Source organism: Plasmodium reichenowi, chromosome 10 (genome assembly GCF_001601855.1).
Source record: "Plasmodium reichenowi strain SY57 chromosome 10, whole genome shotgun sequence".
NCBI lineage: Eukaryota > Apicomplexa > Aconoidasida > Haemosporida > Plasmodiidae > Plasmodium > Plasmodium reichenowi.
In genome coordinates, this window is record NC_033655.1 from 1,267,118 (window position 1) to 1,286,192 (window position 19,075).

Here is a 19,075-nt window from a genome sequence, read left to right on the forward strand (position 1 = left end):
AAATATATTAAAAATTTATTATTTAAAAAATAATAAAATAAAAAAAAATTTAAAAAAAAAAAAAATAAATAATATATTTAAATTTTTTTTTTTTTTTTTTTTTTTTTTTTTTTTTTTTTTGGCGTTTATGTATTGTATAAACGCGCGTATATAACATTTTAATACAAATGTGTATTGTTAAAATATAATTGGAAGGACAAAAAAATTAAAAGTTTACATTTTAAGCTGATCATAAATACTCTATCAAAGAACATACAGATGAAAAATAAGGTTGTCATAATTTACTTTTTAGTATACATTACATATGTCATATTAGCTAAGTCAAAAAATGACCTTAAAGTTAAGAAGGCCTATTTAAGATATGGAAAGAATGATCAAAATATTCAAAATAGGAAACGAGAAAAAAGAAATCATATGTATTTGAATAACTGCAGTTTGTTGTCATCAAAGAATAATAATGTGAATAAAACATTTTTCAAATATAATAAATTTATTGATCAAAATAATGACAAAGAATATTTTAAGAAATCTTTTTTTAAAAATGGGAGTATAATAAAATTTAGATATACTCATGAATTGTGGGCAAAAAAAAAAGGAGTAGGAAGTAGTCGAAATGGTAGAGATAGTAATCCAAAGAATTTGGGAGTGAAAGTATTAGGTAATAATTTTGCACATGCTGGGAATATTATAGTTAGACAAAGAGGACGTACTTTTAAACCTGGTAATGGAGTAAAACAAGGAAGAGATTTTACACTAATAGCTGTTAAATCAGGAAAGGTCCATTTTTTTAATCGTGTTGTAAGTATTATTGATGTTAGTGAACCGAAACCATTGACATTCAAGGATATATATCAAGAAAATCCTACCATTATAGGTTTATCAAAAATGTGGATGTCAGCTTGATATAAGAAATAGAGAAAAATGTTTTTTTTTTTTTTTTTTTTTTTTCAATCTCTATATATTAAGGTTTATATTTTAACTTATTATTTTATTCTTATTATTTATTTTCTAATTTCATGTAATAATTTTTTTTAGTATACCTTGGTAATTTTTTGTTTGTTTTTTTGTTGTATTTTTTTTTCTTTTTTTGTTGTTGTTTCTTTTCTTTTCTATTATTTTCCTTTCTTCTTCCTTATTATATATATATATATATATATATATATATATATATATATGTATGTATATTTTTTTTTTTATGTGATTTTAAACCTTTTATTCAAATTTTATATTATTATAAGATAAAGACACATAATATTTATTTAAGAAATGTCGTTCTTGAATAATTTATTTCATTTTTGTTTGTTGTAAAAAAAATATTATTTTAATAAATAATATCAGATATGTGTTTTATATATCAGAATGAATAAAAATAGGAATGTAACTATTCTATAAATATTTATTATTAATTTATAATTTCTTTCTCAAGAACAAAGTAAATAAATATAAATTTTTAAAAATTATGAACGGTTCATATATTTTTTTTTTTTTAAGTAGCTAAAATTAAGAAAAAAAAAAAAAAAAAAAAAAATAATAATAATAATAATAATAATAAGAAGAAGAAGAAGAAGAGGAAGAATATTTCGGCTTGTTCTTTTTTTCATATCATATATATAGATATATATATATATATATGTATAGATATGCCTGTTTTTACATTCCATTTTATTTTATTATTAAAAGGCTTATTTACTTTTTTTTTTTTTTTTTTTTTTGTTTTTTTTTCATTATAATATAGACATTATATTATTTTTAAAAAGCGTGTTGTCCCTAAGGTTATTTCATTGTTATTTATTTATTACACAAAATATAATACAAAAAATATATTTATATTAATCTTTTAGTTTTTTTTTTTTTTTTTTTTTTTTTTTTTTATTTTCTTCTATCCATGTGTTAATGATATATGTATTTTTATAATTGTTTCTTTTTGGATTTATATCATATATAAATTGATAAATAGAAAGATCATAATTTCCAATGAGTCAAAACAAATTGTATAAAACCAATTATGGATATAATAATCCAATTTTGTTAAATAAAAATGAACGAAATATAAAGACGTATGTCAACCAAAAGACAATGACCAATAAATTATTAACAACATATAATCGAAGTCCACTACACTCAAATTACGAACATAATACTCCGAAGATTATACATAGTTCTACAATTAAAAAACAAGGTGTAATAAATGAAAATGATGGAGATAAAATATACAAACCCAATTATAGAGATATGAATCATTTATCTAACTCCAAATATGTTTTTTCTAAAAATACACCTGAATATATAAATGGAAGAAAACAAATGATAACTGTATTTGATAATATTAAAAATGAGGAAAGGAATAAAAGTATTAATTATTATAAAAATCAAAATATGATTAAAATACCTTCAAGTTATAATTCAAATAATGGAAATAAAATAAAATCAAATAATGTTAAGGACGGTGTGTTACAACTTGAAAAAGGTAGTATACAAAATGTTGCAAAAAATATGAATACATTTCATAATAAAAGTAATGCAAATGGTAAATGTATTAAAAAATTAAATAATAGTAATTATAAAGAAGTAACATCAAATGTTGATGACATAAGATTATTGAATAAATCGTTGTCCGCTAAAATTAGCTCAAGTATAAAGACAAATTATGAAAAGAGCAACATTTCGGATCATAAAAAGAGCACAAATGTTAAGGTAAGTAAAATTTCTATTGAAAATAAAAAAAACAATATAAGAAAAAAAGAGAATATGAAATGGGCCCCAAAATATAATAAAAATAATAATAATAATAATAATAATAATAAGGATCATAATAATAAGGATCATAAAAATATGATTATAGAGAATGTCAAGGTAGTTAAGGATCCCAAAGAAATTAACAAAAAAAAAACAAAAATTGTACAAAATAAATATAAGAATCCATTACCAAGTTACATATGTTTACATTTTCATGACAATTCATTAAATTTAAATAATGGTCTCAAAATATTTAATGATATGATAACTGTTGATAAGAATCAGAGGATGAAAAAATGGAATGGGTATGAATGGGGTATAATGGAAAAGGATTTTCATTTTTTATTAAAAGCTCGATATGACAATAAAGGAAATATATGGTGTATTAATAAATCTTATGAAGTTTTGAAAATTATGAGAAATAAATTAAAAAATTTTGGTCATTTGGGGAAGGAAGAAATTATCGACATTGGATTTGACAAAAAGAATATATTATGGTGTATAAACCGTAAAGGACAATTATTAAAATGGGTTAAAACAAAATGGGATAATATACAATACAAGGGTTTTCATAAATTAATATGTTTCTCCTTTGATAAGAAAGGAGAATTATGGGCGATAAATTTGAAGAAGGAACTTGCCATATGGAATAAGAAAAATAAATGTTGGGATGAAAAGTATATTAAGGATAATTTGAAAATATCTTGTATAGATTTTGATGGAGATGGAAAATTATGGGTAGTTTCTAATTCAGGTGCATTATTAACATATTCAAAAGATCAATGGATAAATTTTGGATTGGTTTGCTTGGATGAGTTAATATGTATAAGTTTTAAAAAATTGCAAGAAAGAAAATAAAAAAAAAAAAATGGAAAAGGTTGAAGTGAAATATATATATATATATATATATATAATATGAAATGATAGAAAAGGATTTGTTAAGCGCACAATACGATTAACCCTAATCTTTATTTTATTTGTGATTTTTTCTTTTTTATTAAAATAAATAAAATAAATATAAATATAAATATATATATATATTTAATGTATATGTTAAATGATTTGTAATAATCAAGAAAATATTTTTCACCTTGATTATCTTTAATTACATTATATAAATATATATTATGCATATATAAAGGAATAAATATATATATATATATATACTGACCAAACAAATAAAGAATAGTTTACTTGAAAAAAAGGAAAAGAATATATGAACAAATATAGAGAAATGATAAATTAATATATTTTGAATTATTAAAAAGAAAATGTAATATATATATATATATATATATATGTATAGCTATTCATTTATTATTTTAAATAAATAATTTTATACATACGAGCATATTAAGAAATGTCTTCGTAGTTATAAAAAAAATGTATTATATACACATATATATTAATAAACACGTTTAACAGGTGGAACATATTCCATTTCATTATCTAATGGTTTTGTTATAACATCCCTGTAAGTTGTAAAATATTTTGTATTCTCAATATTTCTGTCAGTCATCCATGTTAAGGAATGTTTTAAATAGTTTTTATCATCTCGTTCTGGGAAATCGTCACGAGCATGAGCACCTCTTGATTCTTTTCTTTCAACAGCTGCTAAGATAGTTTGTGATGCGAGTGTTAGTAAATTTTCAAGTTCTAATGTTTCTAATAAATCTGTGTTCCATGTTAACGTTTTATCAGTAATTTCTATGTCTTTAAAAATGGAACATATTTCAAGAATTTGTTTATAACCTTCTTGTAATAACGGTCCAATTCTAAAAACAGCAGCATGTTTTTGCATGCATATTTGCATTTTTTTTCTTAATTGCGATGTTTGTATACTACCTTTATTAAATCTTATATGATCTAATCTTTGTATAGATTCTTCACCTATATTAGTATTTGCATTTATTTTAGGAATATTTGGTTTATCTATCTCCATAATAGTTAGTGCAGCTCTTTTACCAAAAACGACAATATCTAAAAGTGAATTAGCTCCTAGCCGATTTGCTCCATGAACCGATGCTGATGCCGCTTCTCCCGCAGCATAAAGACCTTTTACAATAATATCTTCATTTGATTTATTAGTTTGTTTATTAAAATTTACGTTTTGTGTTAATACTTGTGTTTTATAATTAGTTGGAATTCCACCCATATTATAATGAACTGTTGGTAACACAGGAATATATTGTTTAGTTACATCAACTCCCGCAAATATTTTTGCAGTTTCCATTATACCTGGTAATCTTTCTTTTAATGTTTCATATGGTAAATGTGTTAAATCTAAATATATATGATCTGCGTTTGGCCCACATCCTCTTTGTTCATTAATTTCTATGGTCATAGCTCTACTAACAACATCACGACTAGCTAAATCTTTTGCTTTAGGAGCATATCTCATCATAAAGGCTTCTCCTTCTTTATTTCTTAAAATACCACCTTCTCCTCTACATCCTTCAGTAATTAAGCATCCAGCTGGGTATATACCGGTTGGATGGAATTGTACAAATTCTAAATCTTGTAATGGTAATTTACTTCTAGCTACAATTGCATTACCATCTCCTGTACATGCATGAGCAGATGTACAAGACAAATAAGCTCGACCATATCCCCCGGTAGCTATAACAGTATGTGGTGTAAAAAATCTATGTATTTTTCCATCTGCTATATTAATACATATTACCCCAATACATTCATTAGAATTTAACATAAGTAAATCTAAAACAAAATATTCTACAAAAAATATACAATTGTAAGATAAGGATTGTCCATATAATGTATGTAACATGGCATGTCCTGTTCTATCAGCAGCGGCAGCACATCTATAAGCTTGTCCTCCTTTACCATATTTTAAACTTTGTCCTCCAAAAGCTCTTTGATATATTTTCCCATCTTTTGTTCTTGAAAAGGGGAGTCCAAATTCTTCTAATTCTAACACAGATTCAGGAGCTTCTCTACACATATAATGAATAGCGTTTTGATCCCCAAGCCAATCTGAACCTTTAATAGTATCATAAGCATGCCATCTCCAATCATCTTCAGTCATATTACCTAAAGCTGCATTTATTCCACCTTGAGCAGCTACAGTATGTGATCGTGTTGGAAACAATTTACTGATACATGCTACCTTGTATTTATTTTTAGATAATTCCAATGCAGATCTTAATCCAGCACCTCCAGCTCCTACAATTACTGCATCATAATGATGATCAATTATATCATATGCTTTCGTTTTAATATTTGAGAATCTACAAAAACTTGATTGCATAAATCTTATGTATTTTTTATTATTCCTAATCATACTTTACACATATTTTTAATTATTCTGGATTCAAAAAAAAAAAAAAAAATATTAAAAAAAATAAATATAAATAGTAAAACAAATAAGTATAAAAATATCCCACACGGGAACATTTGAATTGTTTTGTAACGTTTATATGTTATTCTATATAAATAAGCATTTAGAACCCATTTTTATTTCTCTCTTTTTTTAAAATACAATGCAAAGAATATATTATATATAATATAAATCATTCACACGTAAAATCATTAAGAAATATATATATATATATATATATATTTTTCACACAATCCAGTAATATTTAAAAAATATTATATTAACGCTCAACAAGGGAGCATTATATTAAATGTTATACAAGAATTTTATGAAATATGTATACATATATATATATATATATATTTTATCTCTATATTATGCTTCTTGATGAAAAAAAAAGATAAATTAAAAAAAAAAAAAAATAAAATAAAATAATGAACTTATATACTTTATGAAGAATATATATAATTTTTTTATTTTTAGTTCCATTTATATATATTTTGATATATAAAAGAAAATTATTTATAAATGATACTTTAAAATGAGTTCATAATATTTTATTATATTCTTATTAAAAAAAAAAAAATTAAAATAATAAATATGTATATATATATATATATATATATAAGAAGGAAGCACATTTGTAGAATATTAAGTATATTGAAGAATACATAAATTTATTCTTTTATTAAATTTGTTATAATAAAAGAAATATTAACATACAAAATATAAAAAGTATATTTATTATATGTATACACACATATATATATATATTTTTATGTAATGTTATAAAGATTAAAAATTCAAACTTGTAAATATTATTAAAGTGTTTATATTATTATAACCTTTTTAAATAATGTATATATGTTTGTATTTATGTAAGTATAAGTACTTAATAGTGACTCTTTAAATTTTATTAGAATTTTATAAATATGTTATGTGTACATGAAATTATAATATAATATAATATATTTAATTTATATATAATGTATGTAACATATAAATAAAAGAATGGTTGTAATAAAAATGGAAGAGTAATATATTATAATATATGTATATATTGAAAACTTGTATATATATTTCTGTTTTATGTATACATATGTTTATATAAATTTATTTAAAGAGTTAAATTGTGTATTATATATAACAAAAAAGTACAGACATATATATATTCTTATATAAAATTAATAACTATTATGAATATTATGAATATGTATTAAAAAAAAAAAATTATATATATATATATATATATATATATATATTTATTTATTTATTTATATATCCATTTTGAGAAGTTCCTTTTAAATTTTAAAAATAGTGCGCTTTGTTACATAATAACCATGATAAAGCGTAATACCTTTGTTGTCATTTTGTTCTGTTTGAATTTTCTTTTATCTCAATATAAAAATAATAATTATAAAAAGAAAACAATAATATATATATAAAATGGTAAACCAAAAAAATGGAATTTTATCAAAGTTAACAGGTGATAAAAATATAAGACCATAATTGTGGATATTATTTATAATTACACATATATATATATATATATTTATTTATTTATTTATTTATTTATATATGTATTATATATATTGCATTATTTTTCTTTATTCATTTTCAGGTTTGACATCCACCCTTTTTAAGCTTAATATTGAAGACATAAATGAAGAGGTTGATGAAAATACGAACCCCTTGGAAAAGGCAATCTTATATGGGAATAGCAATGTAAAATGTCGAAAAATATTATTTTTAAAAGATATAATGAAATTATTAAACCATATAAATTATGAAAATTTTTTGAAATATATATATCCATTAATTGTAAAACTAAGTAATGATGATATAGAAATACAAAATGAAGTATGTAATCGTGTTGGAGATTTATGTGCTTATTTAATACAAAATAATAATCATAATGATGGTTGTACGGATATAATGAAATTGTTATTTCCTATTGTTGAGAAATTTATAAAAAATAATGAAAATAAAAATATTATAGAAACAATAATGAAATCATTACTTATATTATCTACACATATAAATTGGAAATATCGACAGAAATTCATTTTACCTTTTATATTATCTCTAATTTCTAATGAGAAATATAAATATATTGGTTTTATTTTATTAATAAAACTTTGTTCGATATTCGAAAGAAATATATTTTGTTCTTTTTTAATACCATCGATAAAATCTATTTTAAAGAAAAATGACAATTTAAAAAATAAGATATATATTTCTTGTTATTTATATAATATATGTAAAATGTTAAAAAAGGAAGATGATTTATTTCATATTTTTCTTCTTATGAAAAATTTATGTAATGATCCAAGTGATACTATAAAAATAATTAATATTTTTAATTGTACTCATATATCCTTGTTATATTCAAAAAATATCTTTTTCTATTTTTTTGTACCATTATATAATAATTTCTTAAGGAATGAAAATATATATGTTTTTTATTATTCTCTAATTAATTTATTTTATTTTATTTGTATCTTTGAAGATATCAATTTAATACACCCATATTACATACATAAAATGATATTCTTTTTTAATAATATGTTTTCTTCTCATACATTTACCTTAAATTATCTTAACGAAACAGCCAAAAAAAAAAGTAATTATTTCTTTCTCAATAATAATAATAATAATAATAATAATATAAATGAGCAAAGTCGTTTGAATCATATAACTCTTAAGTATCAGGTAAGTAGTTTACAAATGAGCAATAATATAAATAATAATAATCCTAATACCAAATTAAGGGACATGAAAAAAAATAATCTATTGTATCATTCTACATATGAACAGGATAAAGAAAATGAAGAACCATGTTTAATCATTGATGAAATTGAACATATAGATAATGCCATTAAAATAAAAGCATTTTCCGACCAGTTGTGTGATATGGATGTTTCATTCACTGTACCAGAAGCAATAAAACAAGATCGTTCAGATGGGTGTAACAAATTAATAAAAACGGGAAAAGAAGTATCCGAATGTTTATATGTAAAAAGAGAGATGGAAGAGCAAAATCTCAACTTTTGTATGATACAAGAATCATATAAAAGTGAATATATGTATGATCAAAGAGGAGATATATACGAACATAATGAAATACTGCATGGTAATTATGAAATGTGCGAAGTGAACCAAAAAAAGGATGACTATACTGATCAGAAGGTGGGAGATTTAAATACAAAATTATGTAACCAATTATATATCGAAAATCACAAGAAAGGTTCTTATAATATAAAAAATAATGTAGATATTATTACTCATTTGAGTAAGATAAATAAAGAAACAGAGATAAACGGACAAAGATGTGATAATGAATTGAATAATATATGTATTAAAGGACAAAATAAAGAAGATAAATTAGAAAGTAATGACAGATACTCAGAAGTGAGTAGTAGAGAAAATGAGGAAAATGAAAAAATAAATCAAACTCTAATTACAAATTGTTTGAAAAATGATGAAACGAATGATCTTTTGTATATAGAAGATAAGATTAATTTCATTTGTATGAATAAATTAACGAATACTAAAAGAGGTAATAATATAAATAAGGATGAAAATGTACATATGGATAATAAAAAAAAAACTAATAATATATTAGATGAAAATGTACATATGGATAATAAAAAAAAAACTAATAATATATTAGATGAAAATGTACATATGGATAATAATAAAAAAACTAATAATATATTAGATGAAAATATATCAAATGATGTTGTCTTAAAAAATGATTTCCATTTTTTGAATGATAATTTTACCACAGTACCTTCCATTTTTTATAATAATAATTTATTTAATGACCTTATAATAAATAATAACCATTTTAGTATAAGCATAAAACAGTTTTTCGAAATGTATTCTAATAATTTTAAGTATAAACATTGTGTTATGGAAAAGAATGAAAATAATGGTTCTATAGATTCTAATGATTTATTTGATGATAATAATACCATAATCAATATTGAAAATAGGAATAGTATGCATGACAGAAATAATTATAATTATGATTACAATACATTTTGTATCCCCATGAATGATGAAGTTTTACAAGATATAGATAATACATTTATACATGATACAAATATAGATATTGATATAATAAAAAGTTGTTATTATAATGAATCCGAATTAATTAGGAAGGATGTAGCTTATGGAAAAATGTTTGTTAAGAGAAAAAATGAGGATAACAAAAATAAAAATAAAAATTTCAGTAGTAATAATATAAATTATAATAATGATGAGATGGACGATATATATAATGTAGGGAAAATGGATATTGATTCGATAAAACAAAAATTTATATTTGATAGTACAAATAATGTAATTGTATCACATAATATAAATGCAGTATATATAACAGCACTTCATTTACCTTTATTAATATTAGTGTTTAAAGAATATTTCTTTCGTTTTTTTTCTCATATATTTTATTTTATATGTACATATCCATATTATATTATAAGGAAGACCATGGCATATAATTTTTACGACATTTTAAAGAATATGTTCGATTCTGAATTCTTAAAAATTGATATGGGGAAATTCAAGAAAAGGGGAAATGAAAAGAGGTTTAATAAAATATTACAAAAACGAAATAATATATTATATAAGGAAAATATGAAAAAAAATATATTATCAGAAAGATATATGAAGGATGCAAAAATGAGTAGTAATAATAATAAAAGTAGTAGTGGTACGAAGAAGGAATCATTAGATATACAAATAAATACAATGTTTAATAATGATTATGCGACGTATTATAATATGAGAAGAATACAAAATATGGTTATAGATTATGAAAAATTAGAAGAAGACAAGGATGATAATAATATGGAAGAATATGACAAAGATGAAAAAGAAAAAGAAAAAGAAAAAGAAAATGAAAAAGAAAATGAAAAAGAAAATGAAAAAGAAAATGAAAAAGAAAAAGAAAATGAAAAAGAAAATGAAAAAGAAAATGAAAAAGAAAATGAAAAAGAAAATGAAAATGAAAAAGAAAAAGAAAATGAAAATGAAAAAGAAAATAATATTATCAAAGGTGAATTGTTCAAAGAGAATATCAAAATAGAAGATAATATATATAGCGAACATCTATTAATAGATAATGAAGAAAAATATGAGAGTGAAAAATATGAGAGTGAAAAATATGAAGAAGATAAAACATATCAATCGAGTGAAAATAATATTTCTGATTCAAATAATTATGAGAAACATATTAGAAAGCTTCAAAATCATATAAATATTAATTTATATGAATGTGATTTTTTTGTGAATGAAGAAAATGAAAATTTTTTTTTTTATAAACAATTTCTTATGAAATATGAGAATATGTATAAACGCCATATACAAAGATTTAAAAAATATTATAAAGAAGATGATTCCCCATGTTTTTTTTTTCATTTTTTTATATATTATTTTTTGAATGATTCGAATGTTTTGGTTAAAAAAGCTATATTAAAAAATTATGACAAGCTCATAACTTTTTTTCCTTATCATATAAAGCTAATACTAATATCATATTTGTACAATGTTATAGATTATAAGATATTAAATTATTCATTGAGAAAACGAGTGTCCAAAATTGTTTTTAAAATTTTGCAAAATGTGAATGATTCGAAGATAATTAGAGATTATATATTTCCCATATATTTAAAGTGACATAAAAATATATATATATATATATATATATATTTATGTTGTGTATATATTTTTATTTGTGTTATCGTTTTATATGTGAGATTTATTTATTTGTTTCTTTTTTTTTTTTTTTTTTTTTTTTGGAAGGTTGTGTAAAGATGATGTGGCTACCATTAGAACATATACCGCTAGTTATTTTTATATTATTTTACAGAAAGGATGCCCAAATCTTTAGTAAAAATAGGAAATATATAATTATATATATATATATATATATATATCCATATGTATTAATTTGAACATACTTTATTTTGTTATGTCATTTTTGTTACAGCAAATTTTTTAAGGGTAAAGGGAAAATATTGGACGTAGAGGAATACCAGAAAGGTTAAATAGTTTTTAAAAAAAATAAAATATAATAAAATAAAATAATAAATGATATATTTTAATACTACATATTCATGTTATAAATAATTAATTTCATCTTAACATACAGATATATTTGTGTCCAATGAGAATAGTTTTAAATTAAAAAGTGAAGATTTTATTCGGGGGAAGGAAGTTACATTAATAAGAAAAATTATAAATACATTTGCCACGTAATAATAAAATAAATAAATATTTATATATATTATACATATTTATATATTTTTTATGTTTCTTGAAAAAAAAAAATATATATATATATATATTTTATTATTCAATAAATGTTCATTTTATTATATAGGAGCAAATATTATTATGACAGGCAACTTTTTATAAACATTTGTGACGGAATAATTAGGTAATGAAAAATAAATAAATAAATAAATATATATATATATATATAATATATGAGTATATGCAATATACATTTAAAAATCCACAATATATATCCCTTTATAGTGAATGCCCTATCAACTTATTTTTGTTGTATTTTTTGAACCCGTTTATTAATTTATCGGATGATAAAATTCAAGTTGTGAGGATAACGTGGGAAATGTGCGTTTATAACCAGTTGAAAAAGAAGGGAGACTTTTCAAATATAGCAAACGTAAAAAGTGGAAATGTGTATAATATGAATAGTATATATATATATATATATATGTAATATATTCGTGTTGAGTTTTTTTTATTTTTATGGGATATATATATATATATATATATATATATATATACATTTCATATTTAATTTCATTTATAGGTATATAAAAAATTGGAAGAGATGTATTTGAAATATGGAAAAACGACTGTAAGCAAAATTAACCCTATAAAATATAATAATCCAGATAGTATATTTATTATATCTTTTGATCTCCATCATATTAGTAATTAACGTTTTCATTTATGTATATATTTATTTTGATTTAATGTACAAATAGTACAATAAAATTAATATAAGTATATAATAGATGAATATATATATATATATATATATATGTATGTATGATTTGTTTGTTTGTGCACACATATATATATTAAATTATGATAGTAGGTTTTGTTTTCACTTTTTATTAATATGTATATTTTTTGTGTATATATTTTAATCATAACATTTGTTGCATATAATATATACATATATATACATATATTTTTATGTTATATTGAATTACTCCTTCATTTTTAATTTATTTTTAATGATAATTCCTTTGTGTCCCATGTTGAATAATTAGGAGAAAGGGGGGACAATTATTATTATTTTTTTTAATTTAATAAGTAAACGTTTTTTTTCATTAGACAAAATATTTTTAAATATATATCACAAAAAAATAGGAGATATATAAATATAAATATAAATATATATATATATAATTACATATAAAAAAATGTGCATATGTATATAAATTTTTCCATTAATTAAAAATAGAAAAAAAAAAAAAAAAAATTAATTTTATCAATTATAGAAATATTGAAATATATTATATAATTACTATGCATAAATAAGAATATAATATATATATATATATATATATATATATATATATATTTTTTTTTTTTTTCATTTTGGATATGCTTTTATTAAAATGATATGATTTTTATTTTGAATGTGTCTAAAGATTTCATCAACTATTGATATATTTCTAATATGATTTAATATAAAATTAATTTTGATATATAAATGTAAGGAATATTTTGTTTCATTTAATTTTTGTGTGTGTAAAAATTTGGTGATTTTGTTGGATTCGTAATTTTTAAAAATTTGTCTATCATAATGGTTATGTTGTTCTTCTTGTTGTTCGTCCGCAATATTAGATATTTTATTTTTACTTATTTTTGTTTGTTTTTTCATTTTTATGTTTGTAGTTTTGATATGATCATCTGTGTTGTATATTAGAAAAATATCTACAGGTGATCCAGCTGATAAAAACTTTTTAATATAATTTATTTTTCTAATTATATCATTCATTTCACAATTATAATAAACTTGGATTTTTTTTGTTTTTGTACATGGATCAAAATTGTAACTTCTTGGATGTGTATGAGTTGAATTTTTAATTTGTGCTATTTGTTTATTTAATAAACCATGTATTTTATGTGAATTGTTCTTATATATATTGTTATTATTAATAATATTATTAGTTAAGATGTCATTTTCCTTCTTATGGTTTGATTGTATATTATTTTTAATATTTTCTATATGGTTTTGTCTTTCATTAATAAAAGTTGTAAATTTTTTTCTTATATTGTAAAATGTGTTCGTATGAGTAAGAAAATAATAATTTAGGCATTTTAAATGTGTTTCATAATTTTTATATCTTTTTAAATTATCCTTTTCATTTTTCAAATGGCTCCTTTTTTTATATAACGGTAAGTTAACAAGGTGACAACAAAACAGCCTGTTATAATTATATACATAGTTCAATATGTGTATTGGATAAATAAGTAATTTTTTTTTTTTTTTATGGAAAGCAATACAAGTGTTCATTATATGAACAAAAAGGTGTAACCATATATATATATATATATATATATATATATATATTAAACCATTTTGTGAACTATTATTTTCTCCCTATGGGGGTCTATACATATATTAACACAAAAAGGTATGAATATAAAAAAAATAAATAAGTTATACATATATATGTGTTTTTTTATAAATAAATTATAAAATGATAAAATAATAAAAAATAAAATGTTAACTTTTAGATATAAAAAAAAATAAACATATATATTGTACACATATATATATTTACGATATAAAAATATGTATTTTATTTAATGCATTATATATATATATATATATATATTATATGTACAATATATTATATATATATATGTTTTCCCGTATGATATAATGGGCAGTGATAATATATGAATAGAGTTACAATAAAATGTATATTTATAATTCGTAATACAATTATTATATGTTAATAGTATATTTTAAAAAAATGGGAGAAAGATTTATTGAAGAAAAAATAATTCATAACTTCCATATGAAGAGAATTTTTGTGTGCGTACTTTATTTTCCATATTGTTTAAAAGAAATTTAAGAAATAATATGAATATTATATATCTTAAGAGAGTATATAAAGTAACACACAATAAATAAAATAAAATAATAAAAGTGTAACATTAAAAATAAATATAAATAAATAAATAAATAAACAAATATATATATATATATATTTATAGTATAAATATATTGTATTATACCAGTTTTAAAACTACTTGTGCATAAAAAATAAAAACATTTTAAAGGAATGTAATACAATGCGATAATATGTTTAAAGCAATATAATATACAATAATAAATAAATATAAATAAATAAATATATATATATATATATATATCAAATTACGAGTGGTATAATATCTAATACAGAAAATTGGTTCATCAATGTATATGTAAAATAAATCAAATATATATATATATATATATATATAATATCATTTGTAAACATGGGATTGATATTTTCATCGATATTTTCTCGGTTGTTCTCAAATAAAGAGGTCAGAATATTAATCTTAGGTTTAGACAATGCAGGAAAAACTACGATATTAAATAGATTACAACTAGGAGAAGTAATACAAACCATTCCTACTATTGGTTTTAATGTGGAGACAGTTAATTATAAAAATTTGAAATTACAAGTATGGGATTTAGGAGGACAATCATCCATTAGACCATATTGGAGATGTTATTATAAAAATACGAATGCAATTATTTATGTTATTGATAGTTCAGATAGTGAAAGATTAAATAGTACAAAATATGAAATTAATATGATATTAAAAGAAATAGATTTAGAAGGTGTTCTCTTAGTTATTTTTGCTAATAAGCAAGATATACAAAATGCTCTTTCTATTGCTCAAATATCAAAAGATTTAAATTTAACATCAATAAGAGATAGACAATGGGCAATTTTTAGTACAAGTGCTACTAAAAATATTGGTATTACTGAGGCACTAGATTGGCTAGTCAATAATATTAAATAAAAAATCATGTAATAATTACACCGTTTCTTTCCTTTTTTAAGTATATTCATAGAAATGTTATATAATTAACACAAACATATATATATATATATATTGAACATATTAATGACATATTTGTTTTAATTTGTAATAAGTTTTTATTTATACATTTTTAAACCTTATATATATATATATATATATATATATATATATATTTCATCATTCTTATGAATAGTATTTGTAAAAACCTTCCTCTCCATTTATGAATTAATTTTAACTATATGTAATATGTTTAAATTATGAAATTGTACAAATAAAAATATTTTATTAAATTCTATTATATTAATATATTCATTTTTTTTGGGGGTACACCCTTTTAAACATTTTGTTAAGAAATATATATAAATATATTTTATATATATTTTTTATTTTTTTATTTAAAAATTTTTTTTTTGTTTATTGTTTTATTAATTGTTATAGTATCATATAAGATTTACACCTTATTAGTTATCCATAATTTAATTTTTTTTTTTTTTTTAAATCAATATATAAAAATATGATATTATTATAAGTTTAAAAAGTATATTTTTTTTTTTTTTTTTCTTTTTTTTAAATATGTGGTAGGGGCTTCTATAAACTTTTTTTCCTTTTTTTTTTTTTTTCTTCCCAAATAATTTTGTTAACAATCATAAGGTAATTTTTTTTTTGAACTATCTTAATGACAATATGATAGTCAAGAGAAAAATAGGTTTTCCCATTATATCCATAAGTCGTAGATAGTAGGATCATACAAAAAAAGCAGTTAAATATATTATATGATTATATAGTATATAAATTAATACATGAACTAATAATAATATAAATAAATAAATAAATATATATATATATTTATGTTTCTTTTCAGCTTTAGTACTTCTTTGATTAAAGCAAAAATAGATATCCTGGAAAATTATGCGAAAAAGAACCAGTTACACAAATTAAGAATGGATGACCTTTTTGAGGTTTTTAAATTGTACCTTTTTTAATTTAATAAAAAATGAGATAAATTTATATGATTTTTTTTATTTTTTTATCTTTTATCAAAATGTATATATATATTATATTATATATATATTTTTATTTATTTTGTATAGATCCAAGACAGATGAAGACTATAAGCTATCCTTACATTTATTGAATGTATACTACAATTTTGGGAGAAATTTAAATACACAGCAAGATGTTAATTTGTTTTTTATTTTTATTTTAAGAACAAATCAATTAAATGAAGCAAAAGATGTAATACAAAAATTTAATATACATATATATATATATATATATATATATATATATATATATATATATATATATTAATGCATATATATATTTTTTTTTTTTTTTTTTTTTTTTTTTTGTTATAGCTTTTGAAATATTTTAATGGATGGCTCCTATGTCCTCCTTCTAATAAATATATATTACTATGTATGGAAGAATTTTTTAAGAAACAAAAATATTATGATGTTAGGGAAATTTTTTCCTTCGTCAGAGAAAATAGGTAAAAAAAAGAATTTATATTATACTACTATATATATATATATATATATATATATATATATATATATGTATTCATTTATTTATTTTATTTTTCTATTTTTTTGTTAGCCAAATTAAGTTGGATAGTTCATTTTATGGAATAACAATAAAATCAATGCTTATGTTGAAGAATCATTCCATTGAGGAAGCTATAATAGTTAACATTTTAAAAGAATGAAATATGAAAAAAAAAAAAAATGTATTTTTTTATCTTAATAACATAAGATATACATACATATATATATATATATTTATTTATTTATTTTTTTAGATTTATAATGATTCATATAATATGTCTATATACTTAACAAATGAAATACACAATTTTTTATTAGGTAATATATATGTAAGTGAAAAAAATATATATGTAATCATATAATATATGTGTTAATTTATTTTTATTATTCTTTTTTTATATGTTAGAGCATAATTTATATTATTATCATAAAGCGAGGTGTAAAGAGGAAACATCGGTAACATAATATAATATATAATTCTAAATAATTTTAATTAAAAATTTGTATTGAAATGTATATAAATAAATAAATAAATATATATATATATATATATATATATATATATGCGTATTTTTTTTTTTTTTTTTCTTTTTTTTTTTAAGGAGAATATTAGAGCATTGGAATATTATGAAGGGAACATAAAAAATATTATCGTAATGAAATAAGAATATATGTTGATATATATATATATAAATTGCACATATATATTGTTCTATCCTTTAATTAATATATTTTTCTTTTCTTTTTTTTACCACTTATTTCAGATAAGACTAATAAATGAATTAATGAAAAATAGGAGATCTGTAAAAATGTCCTCAAAAAGTTTAAGTTTATTTGCTTGGACTCACATTTATTTTGACATAAAAGAAATTATTAAGTATAAAATAACCAAAAGAGGAATAAAAGAAAATAAATCAAAAGAAGAAAAATATAATTATGATTTTATGTAAATAATAAAACTTATAATAACATTTGCATTTCATTTATTTTTAATTATTTTTTTTCTTTTAGTAAATCTAATCATACTTTGATGGATGTTAAGGAATGTAGAAGTTGGTTGGATATATTTAAGTTGTCTTGTTTATACAACCAAATACCAGAATGGTAAAATAAATATAAAATATAATAAAGAATGATAAAATTAAATATATTTATATGTGAACCTATACACTATATATACATATATATATTACACCATGTTTTATATTTCATTTCACTTTATTATATTATATTATATTATATTTTTTGTTCTTTTTTTTAAGTTATTGTGGTCCTTTTTCAGAGCTGTTCAAAGATATATTAATCGATATGAAGGAAGATAAGGATGCAATCAAGGTTTGATAATAAAAAA

The 19,075-nt window shown here is 20.1% G+C and overlaps 7 protein-coding genes across 7 annotated transcripts in view; 5 read left to right on the plus strand and 2 right to left on the minus strand.

The window, feature by feature from the left end:
- Positions 1-258: 258 nt before the first annotated feature.
- Positions 259-903, plus strand: PRSY57_1033500 (apicoplast ribosomal protein L27 precursor, putative; the record flags this gene model as incomplete). Its single annotated transcript, XM_012907923.2, has 1 exon — positions 259-903. One exon carries the CDS (start codon positions 259-261, stop codon positions 901-903), a length of 645 nt encoding a protein of 214 aa, XP_012763377.2.
- Positions 904-1,974: 1,071 nt separating this feature from the next.
- On the plus strand, positions 1,975-3,594 carry PRSY57_1033600 (thioredoxin-like associated protein 2, putative; the record flags this gene model as incomplete). The annotated part of the gene is made up of 1 exon (XM_012907924.2): positions 1,975-3,594. One exon carries the CDS (start codon positions 1,975-1,977, stop codon positions 3,592-3,594), a length of 1,620 nt encoding a protein of 539 aa, XP_012763378.2.
- Positions 3,595-4,141: 547 nt separating this feature from the next.
- Positions 4,142-6,037, minus strand: PRSY57_1033700 (flavoprotein subunit of succinate dehydrogenase; the record flags this gene model as incomplete). The annotated part of the gene is made up of 1 exon (XM_012907925.2): positions 4,142-6,037. The coding sequence occupies one exon, from the start codon at positions 6,035-6,037 to the stop codon at positions 4,142-4,144; it is 1,896 nt and encodes a 631-aa protein (XP_012763379.1).
- A 1,482-nt stretch (positions 6,038-7,519) lies between these two features.
- PRSY57_1033800 (hypothetical protein) lies at positions 7,520-13,052 on the plus strand (the record flags this gene model as incomplete). The annotated part of the gene is made up of 8 exons (XM_020114904.1): positions 7,520-7,559; positions 7,695-11,754; positions 11,885-11,971; positions 12,072-12,124; positions 12,234-12,336; positions 12,465-12,521; positions 12,623-12,770; positions 12,921-13,052. The coding sequence occupies 8 exons, from the start codon at positions 7,520-7,522 to the stop codon at positions 13,050-13,052; spliced, it is 4,680 nt and encodes a 1,559-aa protein (XP_019970450.1).
- Positions 13,053-13,715: 663 nt separating this feature from the next.
- On the minus strand, positions 13,716-14,642 carry PRSY57_1033900 (hypothetical protein; the record flags this gene model as incomplete). Its single annotated transcript, XM_012907927.2, has 1 exon — positions 13,716-14,642. The coding sequence occupies one exon, from the start codon at positions 14,640-14,642 to the stop codon at positions 13,716-13,718; it is 927 nt and encodes a 308-aa protein (XP_012763381.2).
- Positions 14,643-15,619: 977 nt separating this feature from the next.
- Positions 15,620-16,156, plus strand: PRSY57_1034000 (ADP-ribosylation factor, putative; the record flags this gene model as incomplete). The annotated part of the gene is made up of 1 exon (XM_012907928.2): positions 15,620-16,156. One exon carries the CDS (start codon positions 15,620-15,622, stop codon positions 16,154-16,156), a length of 537 nt encoding a protein of 178 aa, XP_012763382.1.
- Positions 16,157-16,861: 705 nt separating this feature from the next.
- PRSY57_1034100 (hypothetical protein) overlaps positions 16,862-19,075 on the plus strand; it is a gene marked incomplete at both ends in the record, with an annotated part of 2,726 nt that continues 512 nt past the window's right edge. The window contains 11 exons of the mRNA XM_012907929.2: positions 16,862-16,914; positions 17,040-17,147; positions 17,269-17,413; positions 17,536-17,669; positions 17,777-17,864; positions 17,979-18,042; positions 18,131-18,180; positions 18,327-18,377; positions 18,489-18,601; positions 18,736-18,828; positions 18,987-19,059. Coding sequence (XP_012763383.2) covers positions 16,862-16,914; positions 17,040-17,147; positions 17,269-17,413; positions 17,536-17,669; positions 17,777-17,864; positions 17,979-18,042; positions 18,131-18,180; positions 18,327-18,377; positions 18,489-18,601; positions 18,736-18,828; positions 18,987-19,059 — 972 coding nt within the window. The remainder of the gene's footprint in view (positions 16,915-17,039; positions 17,148-17,268; positions 17,414-17,535; positions 17,670-17,776; positions 17,865-17,978; positions 18,043-18,130; positions 18,181-18,326; positions 18,378-18,488; positions 18,602-18,735; positions 18,829-18,986; positions 19,060-19,075) is intronic.